Source organism: Bos mutus, chromosome 18 (genome assembly GCF_027580195.1).
Source record: "Bos mutus isolate GX-2022 chromosome 18, NWIPB_WYAK_1.1, whole genome shotgun sequence".
NCBI classification, from domain to species: Eukaryota; Metazoa; Chordata; class Mammalia; order Artiodactyla; family Bovidae; genus Bos; species Bos mutus.
In genome coordinates this window covers 6,624,557-6,652,543 of record NC_091634.1, presented here as the reverse complement: position 1 = coordinate 6,652,543, position 27,987 = coordinate 6,624,557, and the positions used below count along the sequence as shown (strand labels likewise).

General features: G+C 55.4%; 2 protein-coding genes across 5 annotated transcripts; one reads left to right on the top strand and one right to left on the bottom strand.

Annotated features, from left to right (window-relative positions):
* Positions 1–990: 990 nt before the first annotated feature.
* NUP62 (nucleoporin 62) lies at positions 991–23,651 on the bottom strand. 2 transcript variants are annotated; one of them, XM_070387303.1, is made up of 3 exons: positions 23,495–23,645; positions 7,648–7,816; positions 991–3,573 (listed from the first exon to the last, which is right to left on the bottom strand). In XM_070387303.1, the coding sequence occupies exon 3, from the start codon at positions 3,508–3,510 to the stop codon at positions 1,948–1,950; it is 1,563 nt and encodes a 520-aa protein (XP_070243404.1). In that variant the 5' UTR covers positions 3,511–3,573; positions 7,648–7,816; positions 23,495–23,645; the 3' UTR covers positions 991–1,947. The 2 variants fall into 2 exon arrangements, with proteins under 2 accessions (XP_070243404.1, XP_005905075.2); XM_005905013.3 differs by lacking the exon at positions 7,648–7,816 and having other exon boundaries at positions 23,495–23,651.
* ATF5 (activating transcription factor 5) lies at positions 23,144–27,987 on the top strand. 3 transcript variants are annotated; one of them, XM_070387305.1, is made up of 4 exons: positions 23,144–23,569; positions 24,839–25,135; positions 26,667–27,273; positions 27,514–27,987. In XM_070387305.1, exons 2-4 carry the CDS (start codon positions 24,958–24,960, stop codon positions 27,533–27,535), a joined length of 807 nt encoding a protein of 268 aa, XP_070243406.1. In that variant the 5' UTR covers positions 23,144–23,569; positions 24,839–24,957; the 3' UTR covers positions 27,536–27,987. The 3 variants fall into 3 exon arrangements, with proteins under 3 accessions (XP_070243406.1, XP_070243407.1, XP_070243405.1); XM_070387306.1 differs by having other exon boundaries at positions 23,145–23,569; positions 26,667–27,159; XM_070387304.1 differs by having other exon boundaries at positions 23,147–23,569; positions 26,667–27,987.

Here is a 27,987-nt window from a genome sequence, read left to right as displayed (position 1 = left end):
ACCACCTGCGTTCTTCAAAAGCTTTGTGCGCGAGACCCCTCGGGGTGTGGGAGGAAATTATTAGAACTACAGTCTTTTTAAAGATTTTTTGACATGAAGCAATTTTAAAGTTTTTGTTACCATGTTGCTTCTGTTCTACATTTTGGTTTTTAGGCTGCAAGGCGTGTGGCATCTTAGCTGCCCACAATGGACTGAACCCACACCCCCGTATCGAAAGGCAAAGTCTTTCAATCTTTCCATCACTGACAGCCAGGAAACTCTGATTAAAAAAAAAAACAAACAACCTAAAAAACTAAGAAAGCAATTAAGCTTCACTTATGTTTAACATGCCAAGTAACAGGTATATGCTATGCACTGAAAATGCAGGCTCAAAGAAATTTGTTTTTCTTATCATGACTATGTGGCCCCTGCCAGGATGACCTCACGGGTAGGCAGGGACCCTCATGGGTGGTTCCATTTTTGAAACCCCTGTGCCAGACTGGGATCTGGTGTGCAGCAAATGCTCCAAAGATGGATGCTGAATGAATACATGTAGGTAAAATACTACTTCCTAAGGGGACTCAAGGGTGTGGGATATGGGTACCGGACGGGGTCATGGCTCCCAGACTACTCAGAGGGCCACTGCCGCAGGGGGTGGAGCCTTTGGAGAAGCAACTGGGGTTGCTGGGGTCTCCCGCCTCTGGTTTGTCCCCCGCTCTCTTCCGTGGCTTCTGCTTGGATGAGACAGTGTTCTCTAGAAGTCCAAGATGGCCTGAGGAAATGACTCATGGTCATGACTTTGGGAAACTGGACCATGTATGTTCAGGAACGAGCCCTGGGCACTCCAGAGCCAAAACACAGCTTAGTGTGCGCGAGCCAAGGGAGGCCGGAGGGCAGACTTCCCGCCCTGTGCCACGAGCAAGATCTGAGCACCTTCCCCCCCAAGCATGACCTGGAACCTACTCTTTTCCCAACCTTTTCCTTCTAAATTACCCACAGAAACAGCAGCTTTTAAATTCCACGTTTTATTTAGGAAAGCAACACACAGCTGTAGGTATTTCAGAGTACAGCAGAGCATAAAGACAAACACAAAAGCCACCCGGGACACAGCTGGCTCTGGACACTGGATCTCACTGGAACCGACCAGGCTGGCCTTGACTCTGGGAGGTTCAGAATCAAGTCTGTGGCTGCCCCTGGCACCCTGGCCACTTCCACAGGCATTCATTCGGTGGGCGAGCGTTTTATGCCGGTCTCATCTCTACTGTTCATCTGTTCGATACTGTGACAGGGACTGCTGTGCTGAGCACACAGGGGGGACAGGAAACAGGCCCCGCCCACAGGTGCACAACCTCACGGTGAGGCGGAGAAGCGAGTAGTGTGCACAGTCTAGTGTGGCCAGTGTCACCAAAGGTGTGCGCTCACAGGCTCAGCGTGGAGTGGCCCGCGGACGACACCGACCCGGCTTCAGGGTGGCCGACGCAGTGTGTCAGCCAGGCAAGGAGACCTCTCTTCTCTTCTGACCTGTCTCTCCTCCTCTGAGATCCTACGTCCCACTGTCCGCTCCACCCACAGGCCATTTCTCTGAGCCGCTCACACTCACTCCAGGCGGCTGGCTCCGTGAGGATGGAGCTCTCCTCCCCGCATCTCTGACTCTGTCGGGCAGAGTGGTGGCCCGGCACCCCGCCTGGGAGACAGGCGGCTCTCTGGCAGCTCAGCCCTCCTCTAACACAACTGGAGGCGGGTGGTTGTAGCAGGTGGAGAGGGTCTAGGATGTGGAGAAACCACACCTACAAGGCTGCGGCCTAGCCCAGATCGCTGAGAATACTTTCTATTCACTAAGACGAAAAGTCAAACCACAGAACAGTTCTATCAACAGCACAACTGTTTGAAAGACACGAGCACACAAACACATATCTCCCTGCACCCCGACAACGCCACAGCCCCCCACCCCCGCCCCGGGCAGCGGGCTCAGTCGAAGGTGATGCGGAAGCTGCGCTCCTGCTCCTTGCGCCGGCCCTCGCACACCTTGGTCACCTCCTCCACCTTCCTCTGCAGCAGCGCCGAGTTCTGGTCGATCCACTGCAGCGAGTCCATGTGCGCGTTGAGGATCTTGCAGATCTGCTGCAGCGGGTCGCTGGTGTCGGCCGGGCCCCCCGACGTGTTCAAGTGCTCGATGATGTCCTTGAGGTCCTGGGCCATGCGCTTGAGCTGTGCGTCGATGTTCTCGGCCAGCTTGTAGGTCTTCTCGCGCTCCTCGTCGGCGTGCTGCAGGTGCACCGTGCCGCTCTGCTCCTTGACCGACTCCTCCAGCGGGCTCAGCAGGTCCTCCAGCTCCTTCTGCTGCGACAGGATGAAGTCGAGCTCCTGGTCCAGCCGCTTCTGGTCCAGCTTCACCTTCTCCACCTCGCGGTGGAGGCTGGTGATCCTCTCACCATTCTCGATCAGCGTGCGGTCCCAGGCATTGACCTGCGTGGCCTGCTGCAGGAAGTGCCGCTCCTGGTCTTCCAGCTCCAGGCTCCACTTGTTGATGAGACTCTCCAGCTGGGCGTAGGTCAGCGCAGCACTGCCCGACCCCCCGGCAGCTGCGCTGGCACCGCTGGGTGCACTCCCAGAGGCCGCCGTGTTGCTGGGGATCCCGGCCGGAGTCAGGGGCTTTATGTTAAGGGAGAAGCCGGTGGTGCTGGTGGTGGCGGCGGTCGTGGTCGTGGTGGTTGTCGCCGTGGAGGTGGTGGAAGCTACTCCAGGGGCCTTCAGGTTGAAGCCCACCGTCCCCGCTCCTGCTGTCCCCGTAGTGGTCGCTGGGGTACCAAGGGAGAGCCCGGTGGCGGCGGACGAGGAGGGAGCAGTTGCCAGCGAGGTGAAGAGCGAGGGCCCGGCGCTGGTGGTGGTGGCGGCCGGGGTGGGCGCGGCTGGCTGTGCGGCTCCCGCTCCGGTGGCTGCTGGAGCGGCCGCAGTGAAGGGCAGCCCGCCAAGGGCTGGGGGCTGGGCCGGGCTCCCCAGGGAGCCTATGTTGAAGCCAGAGGTCCCAGTCTGGGATGTGCTCCCACCCGTGAACGAGAAGCCCCCGGACGTGGATGTGGTGGGTGGGGCGGCAGATGCGGTGGCGGAGCCAAACACAAAGCCGCCAGGCGCTGCACCCTGGGCGGACGTGCTGGCGCTGGAGACCGCGCTGCTGAGCGTGCTGCCCCCGAGCCCGAAGCCGCCGGGCTGGGCCGGGGCCGGGGCCGTGCTGCCCAGGCTCAGCTTTGGGGTGTTGCTCCCTAAGGAAAATCCCGTGGCTCCTGCTGCAGGCGTCGTGGTCCCAAAGCTGAAGGCTGGGGTCTGTGTCGCGGGAGTCTGGGTGCTGAGTGAGAACAGGCTGGTGGCAGGGGTGCTGGCGGCTGACTGGGAGGGAGTCCCAAAACTAAACCCGCCAGTGCTGGACGCGGAGAAAGAAAAGCCCGTGGTGGGCGTGGTCGTTGCTGTCTTTGTGTTGCCAAATGTGAACCCTCCTGTGGAGGCCCCAGTGCCTCCAAAATTAAACCCGCTCATGGCTCCAGACTCTGGGGGCAGCAGCTACTCCGGCTCCAAAGCAAATCCACCGGTGTCTGCAACCTTGGGAAGATTTGCAAAGCAGAGGAAGTGACATGATCAGACGGCAGATCTGGAAAAACCACCTCAGCAACATGATGGAGCTTGGTCTGCAAGGGGGTGGGACTCAAGTCTGATAAGCGCCCCCCGCTCCTCTTCCTGCTGTGGAACCTAACCGGGCCCTGCTGAACTAGGAAAGACGGACAAGGACACAGCCCCCGCCCCGGGGGTCTAGCAGGGTCAGTACCAGCGAGAGGCCCACTGCTTGGGGTAGGGGGGGCTGAAGAGCAGGCGCCTCTGGCGAGTGGGATTAGACACACACAGGAGCCTTTGGGACCTGCCCCCAGGTCTCCCTGCTGACTGCACATGGGTGAGGGGTAGGCTGATTTGGCACCACCCTGAGTGCCCCTCTGGACCTCAGACACAGGCCCCGGGAAGCTGAGTTACGACAGGGCCTTGGGCGCCAAAGGCTCCCTCTGGTCACACCCCAGCCGGTTTAGGAGGACAGAGGGCACGCGGGCGCACTCCCCCGCCCTCCTAACTCGGGGTGGGCAGGAGACCCGAGTGCTTAGAGCACCTGGTGCCCCTGGCCGCAGGGACTGGTTTCAAGGGGACATGGAGACTCGAGCTGGCCAAGAGACCGCCCCCACCTGCAGGTGCAGGGCACGGAGGATGAGCACTGGGGGACAGTGAGCACCACCAGAGCGAGCAGAGAGGAGAGAGGGAAAGGGCAGAGAGTGAGAGAGCCGCCAGAAATCCTGGTCCTGCTCACCAACCCCGCCTGGTCTTCATTAGAAGCTCCGGGAGCCAGCACATCCCTGTTCAGTGAAAGGTGACTGCTTTCTATCTGAAAAAGCCCCGAGCAAAGCCATCTGGTAGCTGGAGAGTCAAAGGTGACTTGGAGAAGAGAGTTGGAGGGTGTCCTGGGTAGAGATGTTTTCAGGGAAGTGATCACAGGCTAAGCACTGACTGCTGGCGGGCTGCTGTCACGTAACTGACATCTCACTGCTGTGTGGAGGCGGAGATGGTGTCCCCATGTCTGAGATGAGGAAACTGGGGCTCAGGGGGCTGCGGTGATCTACTAGGAGCTGACCCCAGGCCACAAGCCCAATCCACCAAGCTCCTCGTCCAGCACAGGCACCAATTAGGGGGCAACTGGGCATCAGATATAAGGCAAGCTCTGCATCCTACCTACTGATACAGCCTCTTAACTATACTCAAGAAACGCTGGGAATGACAACACAGAGAAGCACAACACAAATTTACTACTGCAGTGTGATCTCTGCTATGGAAAAACACAGCTACCCTGAACAAGGAAGGCTGGAAAGAAATACACCGAGATGTGGGACTACACATGGATGGCCTCCCTGCTAATCTGCAGTAGTTTCCAAGTGCTCATTCCTGCCTGTACAATAAACACAGGTTTTTGAAAACGACCCTCTAATTATAGAGTGTAAATTCACTCCGAAGAACCAGCGAACCTGTGCAGCCGGGTTCTAGAATCACCGTATGAACGGGACAGATGGGGTCACTGAATTAAACCACCTCCCCCAGGCTGGCACTCAGCCACACCTGATCTTGGTTGTGGGGCGGCGCTGGATCCCAGAGGCTGTGCTGAAGGCAGCAAGGGAGCCAGCACGTGGATGTAACACCAACACCAGGACCAAAAATGTGGCCCTCCGGAGACATGCAGGCCCCGCTGCCCAGAGCCTGGGGCGAACGACCCTAAGTGGCAGAAAGGATTTTCAGATGTGACTAAGGATCTTGAAATGCGGAGGCAGAGACCGGACTAGAGAAGAGACCACTGGAAGGTGGAAGCGGAGGCTGCAGTAACATGCCTTGAACTCGGGAGACAGAGGACGGGGCCACAGGCCAAGCAATGCGGGGGGCCTTTACAAGCTGGAAAAGGCAAGGAATGGTTCTCCCCTGCAGTCTCCAAAAGGAACCAGCCCTCCTTGATTTCAGCCCAGTGAGACCGATTCTGGACCCTGATCTCAACTTCAAAAGAATAAATGTGCATCGTTTCAAGCTGCTAAGTTTGGGATATTTGTGAGAACAGCACAGGAAATGAACACAGCTGGGGAGCAGAAAGTGTCTGACGGTACGGGGGCACCTCGTGACTCCTGAGGACCCCGAGACCCAGCGCCCTTGTCGGGAAAGTGGAGTGGCTGCTGTGGGCCTGGAGCGTGGCCAAGTCGGGAGGGCACGGTGCTCACAGCCACGGTCCCCGCGCAGACACACGCCGCACTGTCACCTCTGGAAGCCGGGGAGGAAGGGAGGGAGCCCCGAGGGGCCGTGAGTCCAACCCAGCTGTGACGTTCTCAGGAAAAGACTGTGGTGGCTGCCACTGCCCACCAGGGCCTTGGGCTACGTGACCCATTCCCCAGTTGAGACGAGCGTGGTCTGGGGGCAGCTTGCTCGGGCACCGACAGCGCCGTGTGCCCAGCACGTTGTCACCCCCTGCCCCCCACCCCAGCCAATTTCACACCCATCCTACGAGGAGGTCGGATGATGATCCTGGGGCACAGATCGGGGAGGGCAGGCTCAGACGGAAGTAATCTGCAATCCCACCCCCAGGTGGGCACTAGCCAAGCCCCCGCACCCCGCACTGTAAAGCTCTCATTTCTACTTCATCACATGGGCCCTCAGTCACAGGGCCAGTGGCCCCGCTCAGGGTGCATGGCCACTATTCTGTACCCGGGCTTCCACTCGACTCCCTCACATGTTTCTTTTCATCTAAAAGCAGCTGCAAGACGGCTCCTTGTTTTCAGACATGAAGTTGGGTTCCTTGTTTTGGGCATGAAGAGACCCCAGCCCAGCTCACTGCAGCGCCATCTCGAGCCAGGTCTGTTACCAGCCAGCGGACAGAAGTGCCTGGACTCCCACAAGGCTCAGTTCGCAACAGCGCACTCAAGAGAGCTTTTGCTATTAATAAGCTGCAGCTAAAATTTTTCCAAAAAGCATTTATAGAAAGTTTTCACTTTTTATATGATTAAGAAACCACAAAGAAGACTATCTCCCCCACCCGCCCCCACCCCGGTGTCTTGTCTGGTTTAACGGTTCACTGTTTATTAAACGCCTCCTCTCCTTCCAACACTTCGGATGCCAGGGACCTGATGGCAGTTCGTCCTGGGTGTTACTGCTCACTTACCACTGACCCCCAGAACGCTGGGAGTTTCTCACAGACATGGTGAAACACATGCAAAAAACCCTCTGTCCTTTATGAGGGCTTTTCCACTGTTACCAAAGGGGTGAGCTTTCCTAAAAGAGAAGCGGACGCTGTTGAGGGGAAGTGATGCTGTTCTTGGGAGGAGGGGCAGGTGGCCGGGGGCTGGGTGCTCGGCCTGGGCAGCCACGGCCACAGCGGGTTCTCTAGCCCATTGGGCTACCTTGAGGTCACTGAGGGCAAGACTGGCAGAGCCGCCAGCCGCACACTTGCCCTTGTTTTCCACACCACATCCAGGTGCCTCCACAGCCCCGAGAGTCTGGGATCCCCATGCACAGGCGCAGCCCACCCCCAGTTTCAGATCCACCAACCTTCCCTCTGTCGTTAGTTCTTCAGCCTCTCCAAGCCCGAGCTGCACCTACTTTATTCACTCCAGCACTGACTCGGCCCTACCCTACGTACAGCAACAACACAGCAAAACACGGTCCATCCCCGGAGGACGGGGGCACCGAGAGCACACGACAGGGATATGCGGGCACCTGCTCTGCACAGACACTGCTCAAGGCCCCGGAAATAAGGCTGTGGACGAGACAGAGGAGTCTGCCCTCACATCCCAGCAGGGAAGTACTCGGGGTGTCAGATGAGGCTCAGCGTCCTGGAGGAAAGACCGGGTGGGGCGGGGCAGCGGGGTGCCAGCGCAGGGGCGAGGGGGCGGCCGGGGCAGGCGGCACTGTTCTGAGCCCTGGGCTCCCCTTTCCTTAGATACTCAGAACAGGGGTGTCTGTCTGGGAATGAATACGAGGGGAGGGAAGACCTCAGCCTTGGACCAAAGGGAAGATTAACCCTAATCTCAGAACCCGGGACCTCGTGTGGCAACAAGGATATCACGGATGTGATTAAGGATCCCGAGCGGGCAGGTGACTCTGGCTTACCTGCGTGAGCTTTTGATGTGATCATGAGAGCTCTGAATGGAATCGGGAGGCAGAAGAGGCGAGCCAGAGGGACTGTGACCCTGGAAAGATGTTCTGAGAGCCGCTACACTGCTGCTCTGGAGCTGGAGGACGGGGCCACGAGCCAAGCAGAGCAGGTGGCCTCCACGAGCTGGAAAAGGCACAGTCCAGACTCTCCCCTGAGCCCACACAAGGAACACAGCCCTGGGTACCCGCCTCAGGCTTCTGACCTCCCGAACTGCAAGGAAATATTTGTGTTATCTTAAATTGCTAAGTTTGCGGTCATGTGTAACAACAGCAACAGGAACTTAACACGAGAGTCGGGGACGAAGAAGGAGAAGGGTTGGGTGTGGTAAAGTAAGTGAATGGGAAACCCGCCCTGGCATGGGCTGAGGAAGGGGGTGCTGGCTGAGGACACGGGGTGCTGCCACCGCTGGGCCTGGCAGCTGCGGGCGAGGGGGTAAGAACGCTGTGATTCTGAGAACCTGGACAGCCTCTGCCGCGGGGCGACCTCCTGGGATGTGGATGTGTGAGACGCCCAGCCGCAATGGGCCATGTATGACAAAGGGAGGGACAGGGTGGCCTGCAGCACTGAGGGGGCTCGTGGAGTGACAGGGTCAGCCCCACGGGGCAGGATGTCCCTGTGTCGCTCACTGGGCGCCACCTGTGTGAGCAGGACCGGCCAGGAGCGCTAGGGGGCAGCACACCGAACCTTCCTGGATGGGAGACAGGCTCAGAGAGGTGATGCGACTTCTCTAAGATCACACAGCAGCAAACAGGAGTTCCCGGAAGGGAGCTGAGCTTCTGGGGCAGGAGGTGAGCAGGTGTCAGAAATCAGTATTAGAGGGGCAGTGGGGTGCTCGGGCAGACGCGTGGCCCAGGGAGTGAGGGAGTGATGCACCTCCAGGCCGCCGGCTGGGGTCAGGGGCCAGTCATGGAGGAGAACTGGCAGCCAGGCCACACACCCACAGCAAAGCCGGGAAGACCCTGCTTCATGCCCGACCCCCGCAGCCCTTCACCTGTCACCTCAGAAGCTTGAGTGACCCTCCCAAAGCAAGGCTTTTCCACCAGGCAGGGGCAGCTGCCTCCCCACAGGCCGCCTCCTTCCTTCGTAACTAACTCTTCTTCACTCGGGGCAGCAGTGAGTCTGGCCAATGGGCTCCATGCCCAGGGCTGTCTAGTTACCAACGGGCCGGGAGGAGGGCAGCAGGCCCGCAGCGGTCTTGACATGTCCAGCCCACGCTCTTCTGTCAGTGCCCAGCAGGACATAGCCCAGCACCGAGAAGCAGCTGCTGCAGCCTGTTGTTCGGAGCCCCTGCTCCTCCACTCCCAGCCCTGGGATCTTAGTTTTAAGTTCATCTCCCGGGGCCTCAGTTTCCTCATCTGAAAACAACAGGATGATGGCTCCAGAATCATATGGTCCCTGGGAAAATGAAGCGGTCAGCGATCTGTGTCAAGCGCTTAGTACTGTGCCCAGTGCCTTCTTGGGGCCCAGGAAACAACCTATCACTGCAGTTAATAATACTGCAGCTGTGGGAAGTGACCCAGCAGCCGCTCCCGGCATCCCGCCCACAGCCACCTGGTGGCGCTGCCCACAGTGCCGAGCCCAGCCGGGCCCAGGCAGGTCAGGCAGCTTCAGTGCCCACTACGCTTTCCCTGCAGAATTAGCTCTTCATTTAAGACTTGGAGGAAGTGCAGCTATGGGCTCGGAGAGACCAGAGGAAGGGAGGAGAGAGGGGAGAGAAGAGAGGGGATCAGACACCAGTGGTTATCAGCCGGGCCGGTACCTCTGCAGTGTGAGTGCAGGGACTGCCCCCACCCCCGCCTGCCCCCACACCTCCCCTGGGCTGTCTCACCACAGGCCAGGCCCAAGCCCACGAACTCCTGCTTCTTAAATCTCTCTTGAAACAGATCCCCTCTCTCCCTTGAGTCAAAGAAAACCCCTCTAAACCTCAGGGGATAGATGAGCCCAGAGAGCCTGTCCTGCAAGAATGGAAATCAGCCGATCGGGGCAAGCCGCCTGCTACCCAGACCTCAGCTGGGGCAGAGTTCAGCTGTTCCAGGTTCCAGAGCAGCGAGGCGGCCTGCGGGGTCCAACCAGAGCGCGGGGTGAAGCCACAGGAGAGGCTCCGAAGGGACAGGAAGACTCATCCAGGCTGTGGGGGGCGGGGGCAGACAGCACCAGGGGCCGCACAGGAGCTGCTGGGGACCTGGGCCACTCCGCCTGGCTCTTACCCAACCGCCCTGCCCGGTAGGACCAGCCAGTCCCAGGGGCTGGAAACAGAGCCCCGCTACCAGGCAGCTAGAGGCCCTTCCTCCTCCACAGCATGAGGTGTCCCCACTGGGAGGCAGGACAGAGACCAGGGAGAGGCAGTTTCCAGCTGCCCTCTCACCTCCTCAGGTGGCCGGGGCTCTGGTCCTGATTTCTGCGGGCCTGTGCCTCCGTGTGGACGGCACCCCGGAGGCCTCTCACCCTCCCAGGCATCAGACAAACAGGAGGCGTGCCTGCCTGCCTGCAGGGGGCGGGGAGGAGGGTCTGTGGGAAGCCTGGCCCCTGTCCTGCCACCATGCCCCGCTCACATGAACAGATCCCCAAATGCCCCCGCACACCAACCCCCCAGGAGGCCTGTGCACACGTGTTCTACTCGTGGGTGTTTTTAAAAACAAAAATTACATACTTTTTGTGAATAGTCTGCTCACATGGTTCTATGTTCAAAAGATACAAGAGGGGTCTCCTTGGTCTCCCCTCACCCCCACAGCTACCTCTCTTCCCTGGAGACAAGCTTTCGGGTTTTTCGGGCCTCTTTCCAAAGATTTTTGACACATTTAAGCAAATGCAGTCTGCACTCTCTCCCCCTGTACACACAAGGCTGCATGAGCCAAGAGCACTCTTTTTTGTACTGACAATATTTTAGAGGTCATTTTAAACAGGCTTATCACCCTCACCGGGGCTTCCAAGGTGGCACAGTAGTAAAGAATCCACCTGCCATAGCAGGAGACACAGGTTCGATCCCTGGGTCGGGAAGATACCCTGGAGAAGGGAATGGCTATTCACTCCAGTATTCTTGCACAACTCCATGGACAGAGGAGCCTGGTGGGCGGCAGTCCAATGGGGTCGCAAACAGTCATGCACGACTGAGCACGCACACGTATCATCCTCACCAGATGGAGGAGGAAGCGCTCTCAGAAACCCCTCGGCTTCCTGCCCTTTGAACTGCCTCCAGCTGGTACAAAAAAGCTTCTTGGACCCAGAGGTTCTCAGCTATCTGGCTTCTCCCTTTCTTCCCTGGAAAACAGCCTCTCTACCCCAAGCAATCACCTCACCACTAATGAGCAATTACACTCTCCTTCTCACTTCTCACTCCTGAGGCCCAAACTTGCACCCGAAGGAGCTCAGGTGGTGGGAAATGGCAAATTTCCCCACAGGGAAAACAAATCAGGTTAGATGTGTGGAAAAGTCAGGACAGCCAGAGGGGTAGATTTTAAGGAAGATTCTAGAAACACTCTTAATATAATAGGACTAGACAAGATCTTGTTCTGGTACTGAAAGATTTTTCTCCCTCCACCTAAGTGCATTCAACATTTAAATTTTAATGGAACAATACACCAGTCCTTTCTTTAAAATCTTGTTTTGGCTATCACTGACAAAGCCAAGAGTCCCCTGATCACTATCTGTCACTACTGGTCCCCACACCTGTGAGGTACTCAGGTGAAAAGCTGTCATATATCTTTTATCTACATACACTTGCACACGTGTTCACATCCAGAGGAAATACTTTTACTCACATGTTTTCTCTACTCCCAAGGGCTCATACTACGTGGGTCACTCCACAATTTGTAGTTTTCAACAGGCTTTTCATTCCTTACAGCTGCTGTAAACCAGTAAGCTGGAAGGAATGATAAATAAAATGTGGTATGACTAGACCACGTTCACCCATGCCTCTAACGATGGGCAAGTGAGTTCCAGAAAAACATCTACTTCTGCTTTATTGACTACGCCAAAACCTTTGAGTGTGTGGATCACAACAAACTGTGGAAAATTCTTCAAGAGATGGGAATACCAGACCACCTGATCTGCCTCCTGAGAAATCTGTATGCAGGTCAGGAAGCAACAGTTAGAACTGGACATGGAACAACAGACTGGTTTCATATCGGGAAAAGAGTACATCAAGGCTGTATATTGTCACCCTGCTTATTTAACATATATGCAGAGTACATCATGAGAAATGCTGGGCTGGATAAAGCACAAGCTGGAATCTAGATTGCCAGGAGAAATATCAATAACCTCAGATATGCAGATGATACATAGCACCTTTACGGCAAAAAGCGAAGAACTAAAGAATCTCTTGATGAAAGTGAAAGAGGAGAGTGAAAAAGTTGGCTTAAAGCTCAACATTCAGAAAACTAAGATCATGGCATCTGGTCCCATCACTTCATGGGAAATAGATGGGGAAACAATGAAAACAGTGACAGACTTTATTTTCTTGGGCTCCAAAATCACTGCAGATGGTGACTGCAGCCATGAAATTAAAAGACGCTCACTCCTTGGAAGAAAAGCTATGACTAACCTAGATAGCATATTAAAAAGCAAAGACATTACTTTGTTGACAAAGGTCCGTCTAGTCAAAGCTATGGTTTTTCCAGTAGTCATGTATGGATGTGAGAGTTGGACTATAAAACAGGTGAGTGCCGAAGAATTGATGCTTTTGAACTGTGGTGTTAGAGAAGACTCTTGAGAGTCCCTTGACTGCAAGGAGAACCAGTCAATCCTAAAGGAAATCAGTCCTGAATATTCATTGGAAGGACTGATGCTGAAGCTGAAACCCCAATACTTTGGCCACCTGATGTGAAGAACTGACTCACTGGAAAAGACACTGATGCTGGGAAAGATTGAAGGCAGGAAGGAGGAGAAGGGGATGACAGAGGATGAGATGGTTGGATGGCATCACCGACTCAACGGACATGAGTTTGAGTAAACTCTGGGAGTTGGTGATGGACAGGGAGGCCTGGCGTGCTGCAGTCCATGGGGTCACAAAGTCGGGTACAACTGAGCAACTGAAACAAACTACCAATGGGCATTTAGGACGCTTCTGGCTTTTCTTCACTATAAACAATGCTGCAACAAGCGCGCGCAGTCACGCTCTCAGGCACAGGCGCAGACACTTTTCCAGGGCAGATCCCCGAAGAGAAGCTACTAGCCACATATTTGCATCTTGGTTTTACTAGGGACAACCAAACTACTCTCCAACCTGCCTCTATCCACTTTATTCTAACTGGCAGTGCCCAAGACAACCATTTCCCTACAACCTGTCAGCACCTTGTTAGCAAAGTTCTGCCGATCTGATGTACCAACTGCATTTATTAAAAAATAATGATAAACGCACCAGCCATTCAGTGCTCTTATGTGCCACGTGTGTGGATAATCCATAAACATACCTCATTCATTCAGTCAACAAACATCCACTGAGACTTGGGACAAGACAGGCCTTGAACTGGGCAAACAAAAGACAATATGGCATGGCCGCCTGTCCTTAACACCCCAGTGTTATAAATGTGGTGAAGGAAAAGCCACTGGAAATGAAAACAGGTATTCACACAAACACTCGTGCGCAAATGTTCTCAGCAGCATTACTCCCAAATGGCCAAAAGGTGCCCATGCGCCAACCTCTAAGTGCCCTTTGCCTCCGTCATGCCACTCCGGTCCCACAAGCCTTCCTGCTGCTCCTCACACATGCCGAGAGCACCCCTGCCCCAGGGCCTTTGCACCTGCTGTTCTCGCTCTGTGGAACACTCTCCCCACGGCGCCATGGCTTCCTCCCTTGCCTCCTTCAGGTTTTTGCTAAAATGTAAAGTGTCACCTGCTCAGCGACGTCTCCCTTGGCTGTCCTGAGGAAGCCAGCGCCACCTGAAATAAGGTACATTCCATTTACACATCTCGTTAGATGTATGTCTCCCCATTAGAAGAGGGCAGGAAGGGCAGGATTTGGGTCTGTGCTCTCCTCTGCTGTACCCCAACGTCTGGGACAGCTGCGGGCTCCTGCAGGCACTCCGCAAATGCTTGTTACCGAGTAAACAGGTCCAGTTTGCTTTTTGCCAGCTACCATTCCAAGTGCTCTTCGTGTAGTGATGATCGGTTTAGCTCTACAATGTTCCTACAGTGGGGTACGTACCATTAGCATCTCCTTTCTAGAGTTAAGAAACCTGCTCAGCGTCAACATAAATGTCAAAGTCAGGGTCAAACAAGGTCCCGGCCCTCAGATAATTCAGAGCTTACTGAGGGTAACAAAGAATCAGATTATCGGATGGCATGGTAGACACCGTGCAAGGGCTTTGGTGAGAACCTACTAGTAGCTCAGGGGAGGGACAAGGACACTGTCCTAGAGAAGGAAAGGGTGTTTAAATCTGTTTTGAAGGATGTGGAGGAGTTAGGGTGAGAAGAGGTTAGATCAGTAGCTCATTCCAGGTCAAAGCTCAGACGGGCAAGGGTCTGCTGCCTTGAGGAACAGTGGAAAATGCCCTGTGTCAAAACCACGGGATGCCAAAGAAGGTATACCAATAGCTGGTAAGCACAGGGAAAGCATCCTTAGCCACTGGGAAATGCAAATCAAAACCAGGAGATACCAGCTCACGGATGCCACTGCTGCTGCTGCTGCTGCTAAGTCGCTTCAGTCGTGTCTGACTCTGTGCGACCCCATAGACGGCAGTCCACCAGGCTCTGCCGCCCCTGGGATTCTCCAGGCAAGAACACTGGAGCGGGTTGCCATTTCCTTCTCCAGTGCATGCAAGTGAAAAGTGAAAGTGAAGTCGCTCAGTCAGGTCCGACTCTTAGCGACCCCATGGACTGTAGCCTACCAGACTCCTCCGTCCATGGGATTTTCCAGGCAAGAGTACTGGAGTGGGGTGCCACTGCCTTCTTCTACGGATGCCACTAAGATGCCAATAATAAAGAAGGTGGGTAACAGCAAGCCTGGTGAGGGTGGGGCAATTTGAACCCTCATTCATCACCAGTGGGGGTGTACGACGGGGCAGCCACTTTGGAAAACAGTCTGGCAGTTCCTTAAACATACAGTTGGCCTATGATCCAGCAATTACATTCCTAGACCTCTCCCAAGAGAAATGAAAACATACACCCATACAAAACTAGCACACAAATATTCTGTAACAGCAAAAAGTAAAAACAACCCAAATGACCATCAGTTGATGAGTGGATAAAATGGAATATTATACAGTCTTTAAAAAACCCTATTGATATATGCTATAAAACGGATGAACCTAAAAAACTAGACTCCTACTGTATGATCCGATTCACACGAAATGCCCGTTACAGGAGTATCTACAGAGACAGAGAACAGAGGAGAGGCTACCTAGGGATGGGGGCATGGGGAGTGCCTGCTAAGAGGTATAAGGTTTCTTTCTGGAGTGATAAAAATGTTCCAAAATTACATTGTGGTAATAGGTTCACAACTCTGAATGTACTAAAACCCACTGAATTTATACAGTTTAATAAATGGATGTGAATTATGCACTATTTCAATAAAGCCATTAAACAAACCAACCAAGCACAGGACGCCAGGGAAGGGCTGGGCAGAGATGCTTCTAAAGGCGGGACTGTGCTTTTTTCTGGGGATGAGTGAAGCTGGTTGAGAACAGGCTGGGGAGGAGACTGGAGCCTAAAAGCTCCAGTCAGCTGAGGCCAGCAGGGGACTCCAGTGGAAACACAGCCTGGAGCAGAGAGACCACTCAGACAAGACTCGGAGAGGGAGATTTGCCAGGGCCAGGGGCTTTATGGGCCCCACAGGTGGACACATGTGTGCGTGCAGCTAGACAGAAATCCACAGCCCTGTGCTCCCCCTGCCCAGCCTCTCTCCTGCAACCGACACCTGCGTCCCAGGGGAGAGGCAGTCGCCATGGAGATGGTTTCTCTGGGAACCAAGTAAAAACCACCAGAGGTGGGGGGCGGGGTGGCTATGACTGAGATTAGAACCAGCCACAGCCCCTACCTGTCCCTGGCTGGCAGTCACCGCACCAACGCCGATGGACATTTATCCTGTGCCTCATCTGCAGTGCTTTACTTGTGCTGTTGAGTGTGTGTGCTAAGTCGTGTCCTGCTCCTCTGGCAACCCTATGGACTGTACCCACCAGGCTCCCTTGTCCATTGGATTTCCCAGATAGGAATACTGGAGTGGGCTGCCATCTCCTCCTCCAGGGGATCTTCCTGACTTAGGGACTGAACCCACGTCTCCTGCATTGGCAAGTAGATTCCTTACCACTCAGTCACCTGGGAAACCTTTACCTGTACCGACTACAACCCAAAGAGCGGAACCACCAGAGTTTCCATCTCACAGATGGGCAAACTGGAGTGGAGAGAACTTCAGTAACTTGCCCAGAGTCGCCCAGACGGCAGCAATGACTGAGGCCGTCTGGCCCCAGAGCTGAACCGGGGCCTCGGGAGCCTCTCCAGAGGGGCCTTTCCCACGGCCACACAACGCCCCCTTGCATGCTACGCCCAGTACCCCTTCCTGTTCCCTGACGTCATCCCAAGCCATCTCGTCACCTTCCAGACTAGTTCAGTGGTTCGGGTTTCACTCCAGAATCCAGTTCAGTGCTGCCTGTTTCCCCCACTGCAGGCTAGACACCTAGAGACCTGGAGGACGGGGGGCTCAGCCGCTCTTTCCTGCCCCCCGCTCCCCGCCCCAGAGTCTGCTCCTGCTCTGGGTGGGAGTGGGCAGGAGGCAGGGGACAAAGGGCTCTTGAGCAAACCTAACAGGGCTGAGGTCCAGGGCCCTGCTGGCCCGCGAACATCCCCACGGGACAGTCCCCACGGGTCTGTGGGGGGGCCTGGGAGGTCTCCCCGCTGAGCTCCCCTGCCCCGGCCTCCACCCCTGCCCCATTTCCCCAGCTCTCCCAGTGACCGGCCATCCAGCACTGCTGGCTGCCTTCATCTCGGCCTTGCTCCTCTGCTCTGAGCTCGAGGACCCCAGGGGTACATGCACCCAGGGAGGGGTACAGGCTGCCCCCACTCCCGTCCCCCATCGGGCAGGACAAGCCTATCTGCTGAGAGAGGGAAGAGTAGCTCTGACAGCCGCCTGGTGCTCTCCTGCTGGGCACAAACAACTCCACGGACGCACCGGGCAAGGCCACGCAGACCGCTGGATCACTGCACAGCTCAACACAGACCAGAACACAAACGCTGTCCAAAGCACAAAAATGACCAACCACCACCCTCCTGACTCAGAGCTGACAGCCGCTTCTTCACTCAGCACAGCACTGGCTCCACGGATAACTGACGCTGGCCACAGACGCCCCTGCTCCCTGCTGGCCTCTGATCCAGAGCGAAACTTGACTCCCTGAACCCTCCCCAGTCACTCAGCCCAGCCCAGCCCCTACCTAAGATGCCCCGTGGGCCCCCAGGGTGGGCACCCCCAACTGCAACAAGCAGGAAACCCAAATTGTTTAACTACAAGTGTCTGTGGTGGCATCTGGTTGGGGTATGGATGGCTGACGGAGGCCCCCAACCCTCCCAGATGACTCTTAGAGACCCCTTTCCCTGCTCCCCACAAACACTGCCCCTCACGTCTTTACACAGGACCCGGCAGTGTCTGAGCAAGGCTGGCACCCTCTCAACCTGGGTCAGGCCAGCGGGTGACCCTGCCCTGAGAATTCTCAGTTTCTTTTGGTCTCTGCCCTGGCAGAGAAGGACATATTTTTGGGGTGTGTGACGGGGTGACTCTGCACGCAAAGGTCAGGAGGGCCCTTGGCCCCCACCTCTCCACACTCATAGTTCACCAGGGTTTCTGTGAGTGACTCACCAACCTTTTAAAACTTGGACCTTGTGGAAAAGTCTGTTTCTCATTTCTGTAAAACTTGAAGCTCCGCACTGCCAGGCTGGCACGCGTGCCTGCGGGGCTGGCGTCATCCGAGACCCTTCCGCACTCTCTCGGGTCCTCCGCCCTGCTCCCGTCCCTGCTCCGCTGATGCAGCACACGGGTGTGCGGGGCCCTGCTTAAGGGCACACGGGGAGAAGTGAGTGTCCTGAGGGCCAGGGTACTGTGTTGCCAACTACCTTCAGTTTGCCCTGTCCAGTCTCTGCATGCATGTGAGGAGGGGCACCCCAGGGCTGGCGGCCTGCAGCTCTCAGATGAGGAAACTGAGGCTCTGAGAGGGAGGCGTGGTGGGATGGATACGTCCCCATCCTAATCCTTAGCATCTGTGAGTATGTTAGTTACCCTATACGGTCAAAGGGACTTTACAGACGTTACATTCAGGATCTTGAGGTGAAGACACTATCCTGGATTATTGGGGTGTGCCCCAGAGTGCTCACAAGGGCCCAAAGACAAGGAAATGGATTCTCCCCTAGAGCCTTGAGAACAGGAGTCCCCAGCCCCCGGGCCATGGTCTTGTACCAGCCCGTGGCCTGTTAGCACCAGCCCGCACAGTGGGAGATGAGGGGCTGTTCTCCACGAAACCTGTCCCCGGTGCCTAGAAGACTGGGATCACTGTTTCAGGAAGACTCTTTTAGACTGCCGGTCTCCAGAACGGAAAAGGAATCGATGTGTGTTGTCTGAAGCCACTAAGAGAAGGGGCTTTGGCGGACTCTGAGCCGCCAGGCCACGTGGCAGACCTGTGCTGTGTGTCTGGCCCCCGCACTGCCCTTTCCCCAGCTGAACTGGCCTTGGCCTTCCTGTCCTTGTTTGCCAGGACGCCCACTCCCAACCCTTGCTCCTGGCCTGCATGATCGAGACAGTTGCCCGAGGGCCTCTTCAGGGAACACAGAATTGAATTTCCCAGTTTCTGTGCCTCAGTAACTCATTTTAAAAAGGAACTGATGTGAGGGCTTCCCTGGTGGCTCAGTAGTAAAGAATCCGCCTTCAGAGGCAGGAGACACGGGTTCAGTCCCTGGTCCGGGAAGATCCCACATGCCCAGGAGTAACTTGGCCCACTCGCCCCAATTACTGAGCCCACACGCCCCAGAGCCCATGCCCCTCAACGAGAAGCCACCGCAACGAGAAACCCATGTCCTGCAACGAAGAGCACCCCCCCGCCACTGCAGCTACAGAAAAGCCTGCACAGCAACAAAGACCCAGCAAAGCCAAAATCAGAACTGACGCGGGACTTTCCTGGTGTCCAGTGGGTGGCACTCTGCTCCCCTCGCAGGGGGGTGGAGCACGGGTTCAATCCCCGGTTGGGGAACTGAGAGCCTGCATGCTTCGAGGCGCAGCCAGGCAAAAAAGTTCTGATGCCTTGTGAGGCCACAGCAGAAGGCTGGGGGCTGTGTGGAACAGTTCCTGGGAATGAGGAGGTCCTGACTTATCCTCTAAGTGCTCAGGGAAACAGTCAGGCACACAGACATCTGCTTTCGAGGGGCTCTGAAAGCAGAACGAAGTGTGGTAGGAACAGGAAGAGAAACGACCACAGGCTGGCCATAGTGCCGGGCTTTACCTACAGCATTTCACACAATCTTCTCAGCACCCACGTCTTGGAGAGAAATAATGCTCACACTTAGGCAGGCAGGCCCCGTTCTAGGAATTTTGCATACATTTACGTATTTAATCCTCACAATAAGCCTATGAGGTGGGTCATCTTATCCCCATTTTATGGATGAGGAAACTGAGTCACACAGAGAAGATGCCACCTGCTGAGGGTCAAAGAAGAAGCGGAGTTGGAGAGTGAACCTAGCAGGCTGACTCCAGAGACAATGCTCTGAGCCACCTTTCCTTGATCAAAAGGCCAAGGCGCTACCGGAGCCACTTGTAAGAACGCAGCGGAAGCCCAACAGTCAGGGCCACATCGGCACCCTTGGCCAAGATCAGGTGATGTGGGCATGGGACTGAAACTTGGGTCCATCTGATGGAAACCCGGTGCCTCTTCCATCACACCAGGCTGTCACCGTGACTGGGAAAGCAGTGGGTTCTGGGATAGAACAGGCAAGGAGGGTCTCCTTTGGCGCAGGGGGGCTTGGGGAGGGGCAGGTGGCAACCAACAGAATCTGACAGCAGTAAGCAGCAGCAGACTTGAGGTGAAGGTCCAGGTCTGGCGGCCTCCCAGCAAGCTATGTCCCAAGCTGGGGGTCAGGGACCCCACACGTCTGAGAGGAGACAGGCTCTCCCTGGGGCCTGCAAGCCCTTGGGAGGTGTGTGGCGGGGCAGCGCTCTAACCAGCAATGTGGCCCTGCACAATCCCTCTTGCCTCCCCGGGCCTCCGCCTTGCCCCCTGCAAGCCCCGCGGGTCAGCCTCTGTGATCTGAGCCCCTTCTTGGCATCGAGCCTGATTCCCAGGGTACTGCACAGGCTCTCCTTCCTCCTGCCTAATCCCCTCCCTTACTGGACTGGGGCGTCTCCCCAATCCAGGGTTTCGCTAACCGTTGCCAGGTGTGCAACCGGCCCCCAGAGAATGCCCCCCACTCCCCCTCCCCATCAAAGAGCCGGGGTGACGCAACCTGCCTGCAACTACCGCCTCACTCCCCAAGCATGGCTCCTCCGCAATGAAAAAGAGTCCCCAGCAGCCCCACCCAGGCTCCCAGCCTCAGCCCAGGAGCTGAAGGGCGCGAGGGGCGGGGGTGGGGGGGGGGGCGGCGGGCAGCTGGACCCCAAATACTTGGCCAAGCTCGGGAAGGCGGAGTCATCTGAGTCCCGGAGGGCCCATGGATCCAGATCAGGGGTGGGTGTGGGGAGAGGGCGCAGCGTGCCAAGACCCGGGCTCCCAGGCACCGCTGATGACCCGCTGCCCAGAAGATGGAATAGGCTGGGAAGGGCTAGGAGCGCCGTGTGCTTGCTGGCACCCGCTCTGCAGGACTGAGTCAGGCTGCGTGGGCAGGGTGATTGGCACCAGGACTCAGTTCTGTGGGACCCAGCTGAAGAGAGAAAGAGGCACACGGGGCAGGGACCGCGGCGTACCCAGGGTCTTCTCAGATACTAAGTTCATTCTCAAGTTATTAACTGTCTAACCTGACCATCCTCTCAAAACCCCATAGTCCCAGTCTATGCTGCTGCTAAGTCGCTTCAGTCGTGACCGACTCTGTGCGACCCTATGGACAGCAGCCCACCAGGCTCCTCCATCCACAGGATTCTCTAGGCAAGAATCCTGTGGATGGAGGAGTTGCCATTTCCTTCTCCAAGTCCCAGTCTATGAGACAAAACTAAAGAGGAACAGTTCACAGAATACCCAACCTGCACTCTTCAGAAACATCAAAGTCACAGGAGACAAGAAAAGTCTGAAAAGACTCCACAGACCAGAGGTTGCAGAGGAGACGTGAAAACTAAGTGTAACTCGGCATCCTGGGGGGATCCTGAAAAGAAGGGGTTGGGGAACAACAGGTGAAATCAGAAGATGGGGTGGGCAAGGGGGTAGGTCACAGAAACAGACTGACATTGCCTCCCGAGTTGTGACAAACACCAGTGTAACACAAGATGCCCACAGGGAGGGGGAGGCTGTGTGAGGGGCTCCTCGGGAACTCTGTATTGTCTTGGCAGCTTTGTGGTCAATCTACAGTTACTCCAAAATAAAAAGTTTATTTAAAGAAAAATACTCCACCTAATCCGCCAGTTATAATCTAGACGAGAAGGCTGGGGGATGACTGTCCCCCCTCACTGCCAGCAGCCTGTCCAGTGGCTTCCCCTAATCCCACCAGCTAGTACTCAACACTGAGGAGTGGAAGTCAGTCCTTACTTAAAACACCTTTAGAAGCACTACTGCTGGGCACCGGACATAAAACATATCCACCTTAATAATAACAATGAACCCCTTATGTAACACCTTACTCTGTGCCAGGCACTAGTCCAAGGGCACCTGACGTGGATTAATTCATTTAATCCTCAAAACAGTACTAAGAAATAGGTACTGTCGATGGCCACATACATTGGCCATCAGCATGTTTCTATTAACTCAACTCCATATTTGATTCTCGAACTATTCATGGAAAGCAAGACACATGGAAGGGAAATTGCCAGTAAGCTAGTTAAGTGGGGTGTAGTCAGGGGCTGAATCCAACAACTTGGCTCCAGAGTCCGTGCCCTTAAACATTACTCTGTTACCTCAGTAAAAAACATAGCCCCTATAGGGCAAGAGCTCAAATACTGGCAGAGTGGATAAAGTAAGTGGTCAGATCCCAAGGACTTCCGGTATGCAAGAGTAGCCTGTATTAGGGATGCAATATACAATAAACCTAATTAATACCACCATATGTTGTGTATGAAAGCTGTTACAAATCCTAAGAGTTCTCATCACAAGGAAAACAGGATGTATTCTTTTCTATTTCTTCAGTTTTGTATCTGTAGGAGATAATGTTCACTACACTTACTAATCAATTTATGAGGTATGTTCAATCAAATCACTATGCTGTACGCCTTAAGCTTACCCAGTGCTACATGTCAATCATATCCCAGTAAATCTGGAAGAAAAAAAAAAGCATCTGAACTTAGAGGAAGAAAAAAAAAAAGCCTGGATGTCTTTATTCTCAGATAACTCTCAAGATCAAGGTCCCCTGTCTTCTCTGGATCTTGATTCAGTCTCATAAGCACCAGGAAAAGCTCAACTCCAGCTGTAATGTCCTGCTGTGGATGAACGGAGGTGGGGAGAGGAGGGGTTTCTGCAGCACAGGAAAGACCCACAACCACTTGGGCTGGGAGGGGATGGCTAGGAAGTCCCATCTCTTTGAGCAATGGATTACAGATCTTCCTATTTCTGGCAGACCTGCACGACTGATGGTGGGGTGGGGGGAGCTGAGGTAGAGGACAGTCTGAAAGGGAGCCTAGGTGGGGGCTATGGAAAAAGAAGGAACCAACTGGCCTCAAAGGAATGCTGAGGATAAGCGTTGAGGGTAGGTGCGCAGGAGACACAGAGAAGATATCGGGCCTGAGGGCGAAAACTGACTCCCTGCACCAAGATGGGGCTGAGCGTCCATGTTGTGAATGGGAAAGGCCGGGATGGCTGGGAAATACCTTGGAGGAGGTAAAGGAGACACAAGGATGACCTTTTAGCAAGTGCTGTATGGTCTAGCGTCTGGGGTTCCTGCCAGCGGGGTCGGAAAGGGTGACACCAGGCCCCAGGGTTCCTTCCTGCTCACAATAAGAGGTTGAGAGAGCATGTATGAAGTGGGCTCTCAAGTTTCACAGGCATCGACTCATTTCATTCTCACAAATGACCCCACCAGGTAGAGTTGATTATTCTCCGCGTTTTACAGATAGTCTCCTATCTAGGCTGCTAGAGAATTCAGGTCATTTGCCCAAGGCCACCTTCGCCGGCCTGTGATTTGAATGGAGCGCGCTCTGTGACTCACACCAGGTTCTAAGCCACAGGAAAGGTTCTCAGAGTGGGACGGCAGTTGAAGGATGAAGACAGTAGCATGTGGCTGGCCGGAAATTCGCGAAGCAGGGGAAAGCAAAGGAGAAATGAACTGGCGCGAGTCTCAGGGAAGAGGGGTTAACCGAGTCACCAGAATCAGAGGGAGCAGAGGGCCGGACCTCAGAGTCAGAGAGAACGGAGGGTCGGAACCCCCGGAGTCGGGAGAAAAGCGGGGCTAGAGATAGCCACGGGTAAAAGGAAGGAGAGGCCTGAACCCCCGGGATCGAAAGCCAGGATCCGATCCCCCAGGGCAGGGGTGCAGGCCCGCCTCCGGGTTGGGGCCACGCGGGGCGGGGCGCGGAAGGATCCGCGCAGGCCGTGCTGCGCCGCCCGCGGTATATCTGTGTCCAGTCCCCGGGGCCGCCTCATTCCCCACCCTCAGATCACGGGCTCTCCTCACTCTACTGCCACGCCGCCTCCGCCCGCGTACCCCCGGCCATGGCTCTGTAGCCGCGACCCCTCTGTGCCCCCGGCCAGTCTCCGCGCTCACCGCGCCTGCGCTCTCCGCTCCTGCCCTCTCTCTTCAGCCGAGGCCGCCGCCGCCTCTCCTTTGCGCAGCCATGGAGTGAGTAACCGCTCGCCCCTCCCTCTCCAACCGCCTTTCCCGCCCTTTCGAAGCTCGCGGCCCTCGCGACCGAGCCTGGGGGGGTGGGGAGACTGAGGAATCACGGTCGCGCAGGCGCAGAAGAGGGAAGGCGAGCGGTCTCGCGCGACCGAGCATGCGCACTTGGGCGGGTGCGTTCTTCCAGACAATTGGTGTTTAAAGAAGAGAGCCACGTGCGTGTGCGCCTGCGCACTAGTTCCCAGACACGGTGGCTTCCCCCCATCCCCGCCCTGACCGTCTGCGAGCGATTGCTCATGCGCAGCTGTCCACCTGAGGCTGTATTTTTTTTGCGCAAAGGGCGGTCATTAAGCAGCCGCACATGCGCACTGGTCTCCAGGAGGGCGGTTGCCTGAGGTAACTGTGGCGCGGCTTGGGAGATGGCGCATGCGCTGTAGCCTTCAGCGAGAGATCCGCCTCCCACTTTGCTCAGGCGCCGAGCTCATCTTCCCTCCCTTTCATTCAGGCACCTGCTGGGGCGGGGACTGGTTTAGATTGACAGGGGAGAAGGCGGGGATTAGACACGACCGGTTTAGGGGATGGAGCTAGGATAAGAGGCGTCGCCGAGGACGAGGTTGGGGCGGGGTTACCCATTGCGAAAGGGGCGGGGCTAACGAAACCTTTTGCAGAGGGGGGTGGGGTTTCTGCCTGAGAAAGAGGCGGGGCCTCTGGGGAATCATCGGGGAGGGGTGGAGCTAAAATAAATCGTGGGGGCGGGACTTCGAGAGGCAGTGGAGATCAGCCCCAAAATTCAAAGGGAGAACTGCGATTTGAACGGATAACTTTGACGACCGGTCGGGACAAGGGGGAATTCCCATGGGAACAGATTTGAGCTGGAATCTAGGGAGGGTGTGGGGCCTAAAAGTTATATTTTAGAGGAAGAGATGTGACTGGAAGAAAATTCCCCTGGGATTGAGTGTGGGTTTTGTTTTGTTTTTTAATGAAAGGGAATATTATGGGGTGAGTGGGAAGGACTTTAAGGAAATTTCCCTGGGAGACCATTAGGTTTCTGTATTGGAAGGATTGGGTCTTGGGAATTCTGAGAAATAAGCCAAACGTAAAGAGAATTCCCTTGGGAGTGGGTGGGGCTCAGATACTGGGAAAGGACAGGTTTAGAATTCTGAAAGGATGAGGAATCCTGGGATTCTGCGGGCGTGGTTTGATTTCCCTGTGGCTTTGGCAATAGCAGGTGAGGCTGATCCTGACCCACTCACTTTTGTGTCACACTTGCAGGCCCTCCATTTTTGCCTTGGTGCCTGTCTTCGCCCAGCTGAGCAACCTCCAGAGCCTCCTTCCAGCTGTTGGTGCAGCCTCTTCCATTGCCGTCGGTGCCCAGCACCCGTGCTGCAGCCATGTCACTCCTGGCGACCCTGGGGCTGGAGCTGGACAGGACCCTGCTCCCAGCTAGCGGGCTGGGCTGGCTCGTAGACTATGGGAAACTCCCCCTGGCCCCTGCCCCCCTGGGCCCCTATGAGGTCCTTGGGGGAGCCCTGGAGGGCGGGCTTCCAGGGGGGGGAGAGCCCCTGGCAGGTAAGAGTAGGTGAAGAATGGAGGTGGGGTGAGCTAGGGGGAGAGGGAGAAGAAAGAAGAATTCATTCATTTGATAAGTTTTTTTTAATGAGTACCTGTAATAGGGCTTCCCCAATGGCTCAGCAGGTCAAGAATCTGCCTGCAGTTCGGGGGACACAGGAGACATAGGTTCAATCCCTGGGTTGGGAAGAAAGCCTGGAGGAGGAAGTGGCAACCCACGCCAGCCTGGAAAATCCCATGGATAGAGGAGCCTGGTGGGCTACAGTATATGGGGTTACAAAAAGTTGGACATGGCTTGAAAAGTTGAACAACTAAGCAACAACAACAGCATAATATGTCAGGCACTGTTTTAGGGGACACAGCTGGGAACAAGACTGACATGATCCCTGCCTTCTTGGAGCACACACTCTACTGGGAAGACACGCAGGAGACAAATTATATGATGCATGGGAATAAGTGGGAAGCACTTAGCTGAGTTTAAAAATGGCAATGAGAAAAAAAAAATAAAAATGACAACGAGGACAAGTTTGGTGGGGGGAGTCAAGAAACCCTCTCCAAGTCAGTAACATTTTGGCTGAGACCTAAGGAATGGTAAGGAATGACCCATAAAAAGACCCAAGGGAAGAGCTTTTCAGGTGCAGGAAACAGCACAGGCAGAGCCCCTGAAGCAGGAATTATTTTATTCATTGCGTGCATGGGTGCTAAGTCGCCAAATCGTGTCTATGGACTGTAGCCCACCAGGCTCCTCTCTCTGTCCATGGTATTCTCCAGGCGAGAATACAGGAGTGGGTTGCCATGCCCTCCTCCAGGAGATACTCAAGACCCAGGAATCGAACCTGCATCTCTTACATTTCCTGCATTGGCAGGTGGGTTCTTAACTTCTACCACCACCTGGGAAGCCCATTTTATTCATTGGTGGTGATTTGATCGCTAAGTTGTGTCTGACTCTTGTGACCCCATGAACTGTAGCCCACCAGGCTCCTCTGTCCATGGCATTTTCCAGGCAAGAATACTGGAGCAGGTTGCCATTTCTTCCTCCAGGGGATCTTCCCGACCCAGGAATCAAACCTGGGTCTCCTGCGTTGCAGGCAGATTCTTTACCAACTGAGCTATGAGGGAAGTGTATCCCAAATGCTTGGTACATAGTAGGGTTTCAATAATTAAAGATGAAACAGGGTGTGTTTACATGTGATCTAGTTTGCCATTTATAATAAACTAGAGAGTAAATCAAGAAACCAGAGATGCAGGGTAATCAGTAAAGAGGATGTTGGAACAGTTGAAGAAATGACTGGTTGACTGTTTTCTCATTTGGGTCATTGATGGTTGTTGGTTAACGGGTTGGTTAGATGTTTGGTTTATTGATTGGTTGGTTGGCTGGTCTGTTGACTGGTTTGATGATTTGTTGATTGGCTAGCTGGCTGGCTGGTGGTTTAACTCAATGAATGGGATGAATGAGGTGGGCATGAGTGAGATCTGGTTGGGTGGAGGATTAGGAAATCAAGGAGCTTTCTGTCCCTCTGCAATCCTCCAGGAGACGGCTTCTCTGACTGGATGACCGAACGGGTCGACTTTACAGCCCTGCTCCCTCTGGAGCCCCCCTTGCCCTCAGGTGCCCTCCCCCCACCTTCCCCACCCCCACCTGACCTGGAAGCTATGGCCTCCCTGCTCAAGAAGGAGCTGGAGCAGATGGAAGACTACTTCCTCGATGCCCCTCTGCTCCCACCATCCTCCCCACCTCTGCCGCCGCCGCCGCAGCCGCCGGCACCGGCACCTTCCCTCCCTCTCCCCCTCCCCCTCCCCTTGCCCACCTTTGACCTCCCCCAGCCCCCTTCCCTGGACACCCTCGACTTGCTGGCCATCTACTGCCGCGGTGAGGCTGGGCAGGGGGACTCGGGATTGGCGCCCCTGCCCCCACCTCCGCAAGCCCCGCCCCCGCCCCGCCCCGCCCCCTACCCCAGTCCTGCTGCCAGCCGAGGGGACCGCAAGCAAAAGAAGCGAGACCAGAACAAGTCCGCGGCTCTGAGGTACCGCCAGAGGAAGCGTGCAGAGGGCGAGGCCCTGGAGGGCGAGTGCCAGGGGCTGGAGGCGCGGAACCGGGAGCTGAGGGAGAGGGCGGAGTCGGTGGAGCGGGAGATCCAGTACGTCAAGGATCTGCTCATCGAAGTGTACAAAGCTCGAAGCCAGAGGACCAGGAACAGCTAGCCGGGCGGGGGCTTCGGGCTGTAGGGGGCGCTGGTCTTCGGCTCCGGGGCGGAGTGGGGAGGGTCCCCAGTCATCCCCCTGCCTCCAGCTTCCTTCCAAACCCTCCCTCCCCCTCCTCTCCCTCTCTCCTCCTTCCCTCTCCCCTTTTATTCTTACCTCCCCTTCCCACCCCCCAGAATCATGAAACGTTTGGCATAAGTCAGCATTTACACCCTTCAAGTAACATCTGAGGAACAGAGACCCATGAGGAATTTGGGAGGCAGGGGAGAGCTTGGAAACCTCATCTCTCAAGCAGGGAAGTGAGCCCAGGAAGCCCTGCAGAACGTCTGTGCAAAGGAGAACAGGGAAGCCATCTGGAGACCAAGTCAGGGAGGGCTCAAAGAAAGGTGCCCAAGGAATGAGCAAAACAAGCCAAGTGACCTTGGGAACTACATTTGGAGGTGGAACCAAGAGGTAGCCGACTTGGCAGAGCAGGTGCATATTTGGGGGGTCTGGGGGAGTGGCCATAATGGGTGACGGGGGGTGTACGTTTTAGCTCTGGAAGGAAATCAGTGTTTTGTGAAGGTGTTGGGGGAGGTGCGGGAGGGCAGGGACTGATCCTTTTGGAAGGGGGCTTTATGAGTGGAAATAAAAGGAAGAATTTCCTCTGA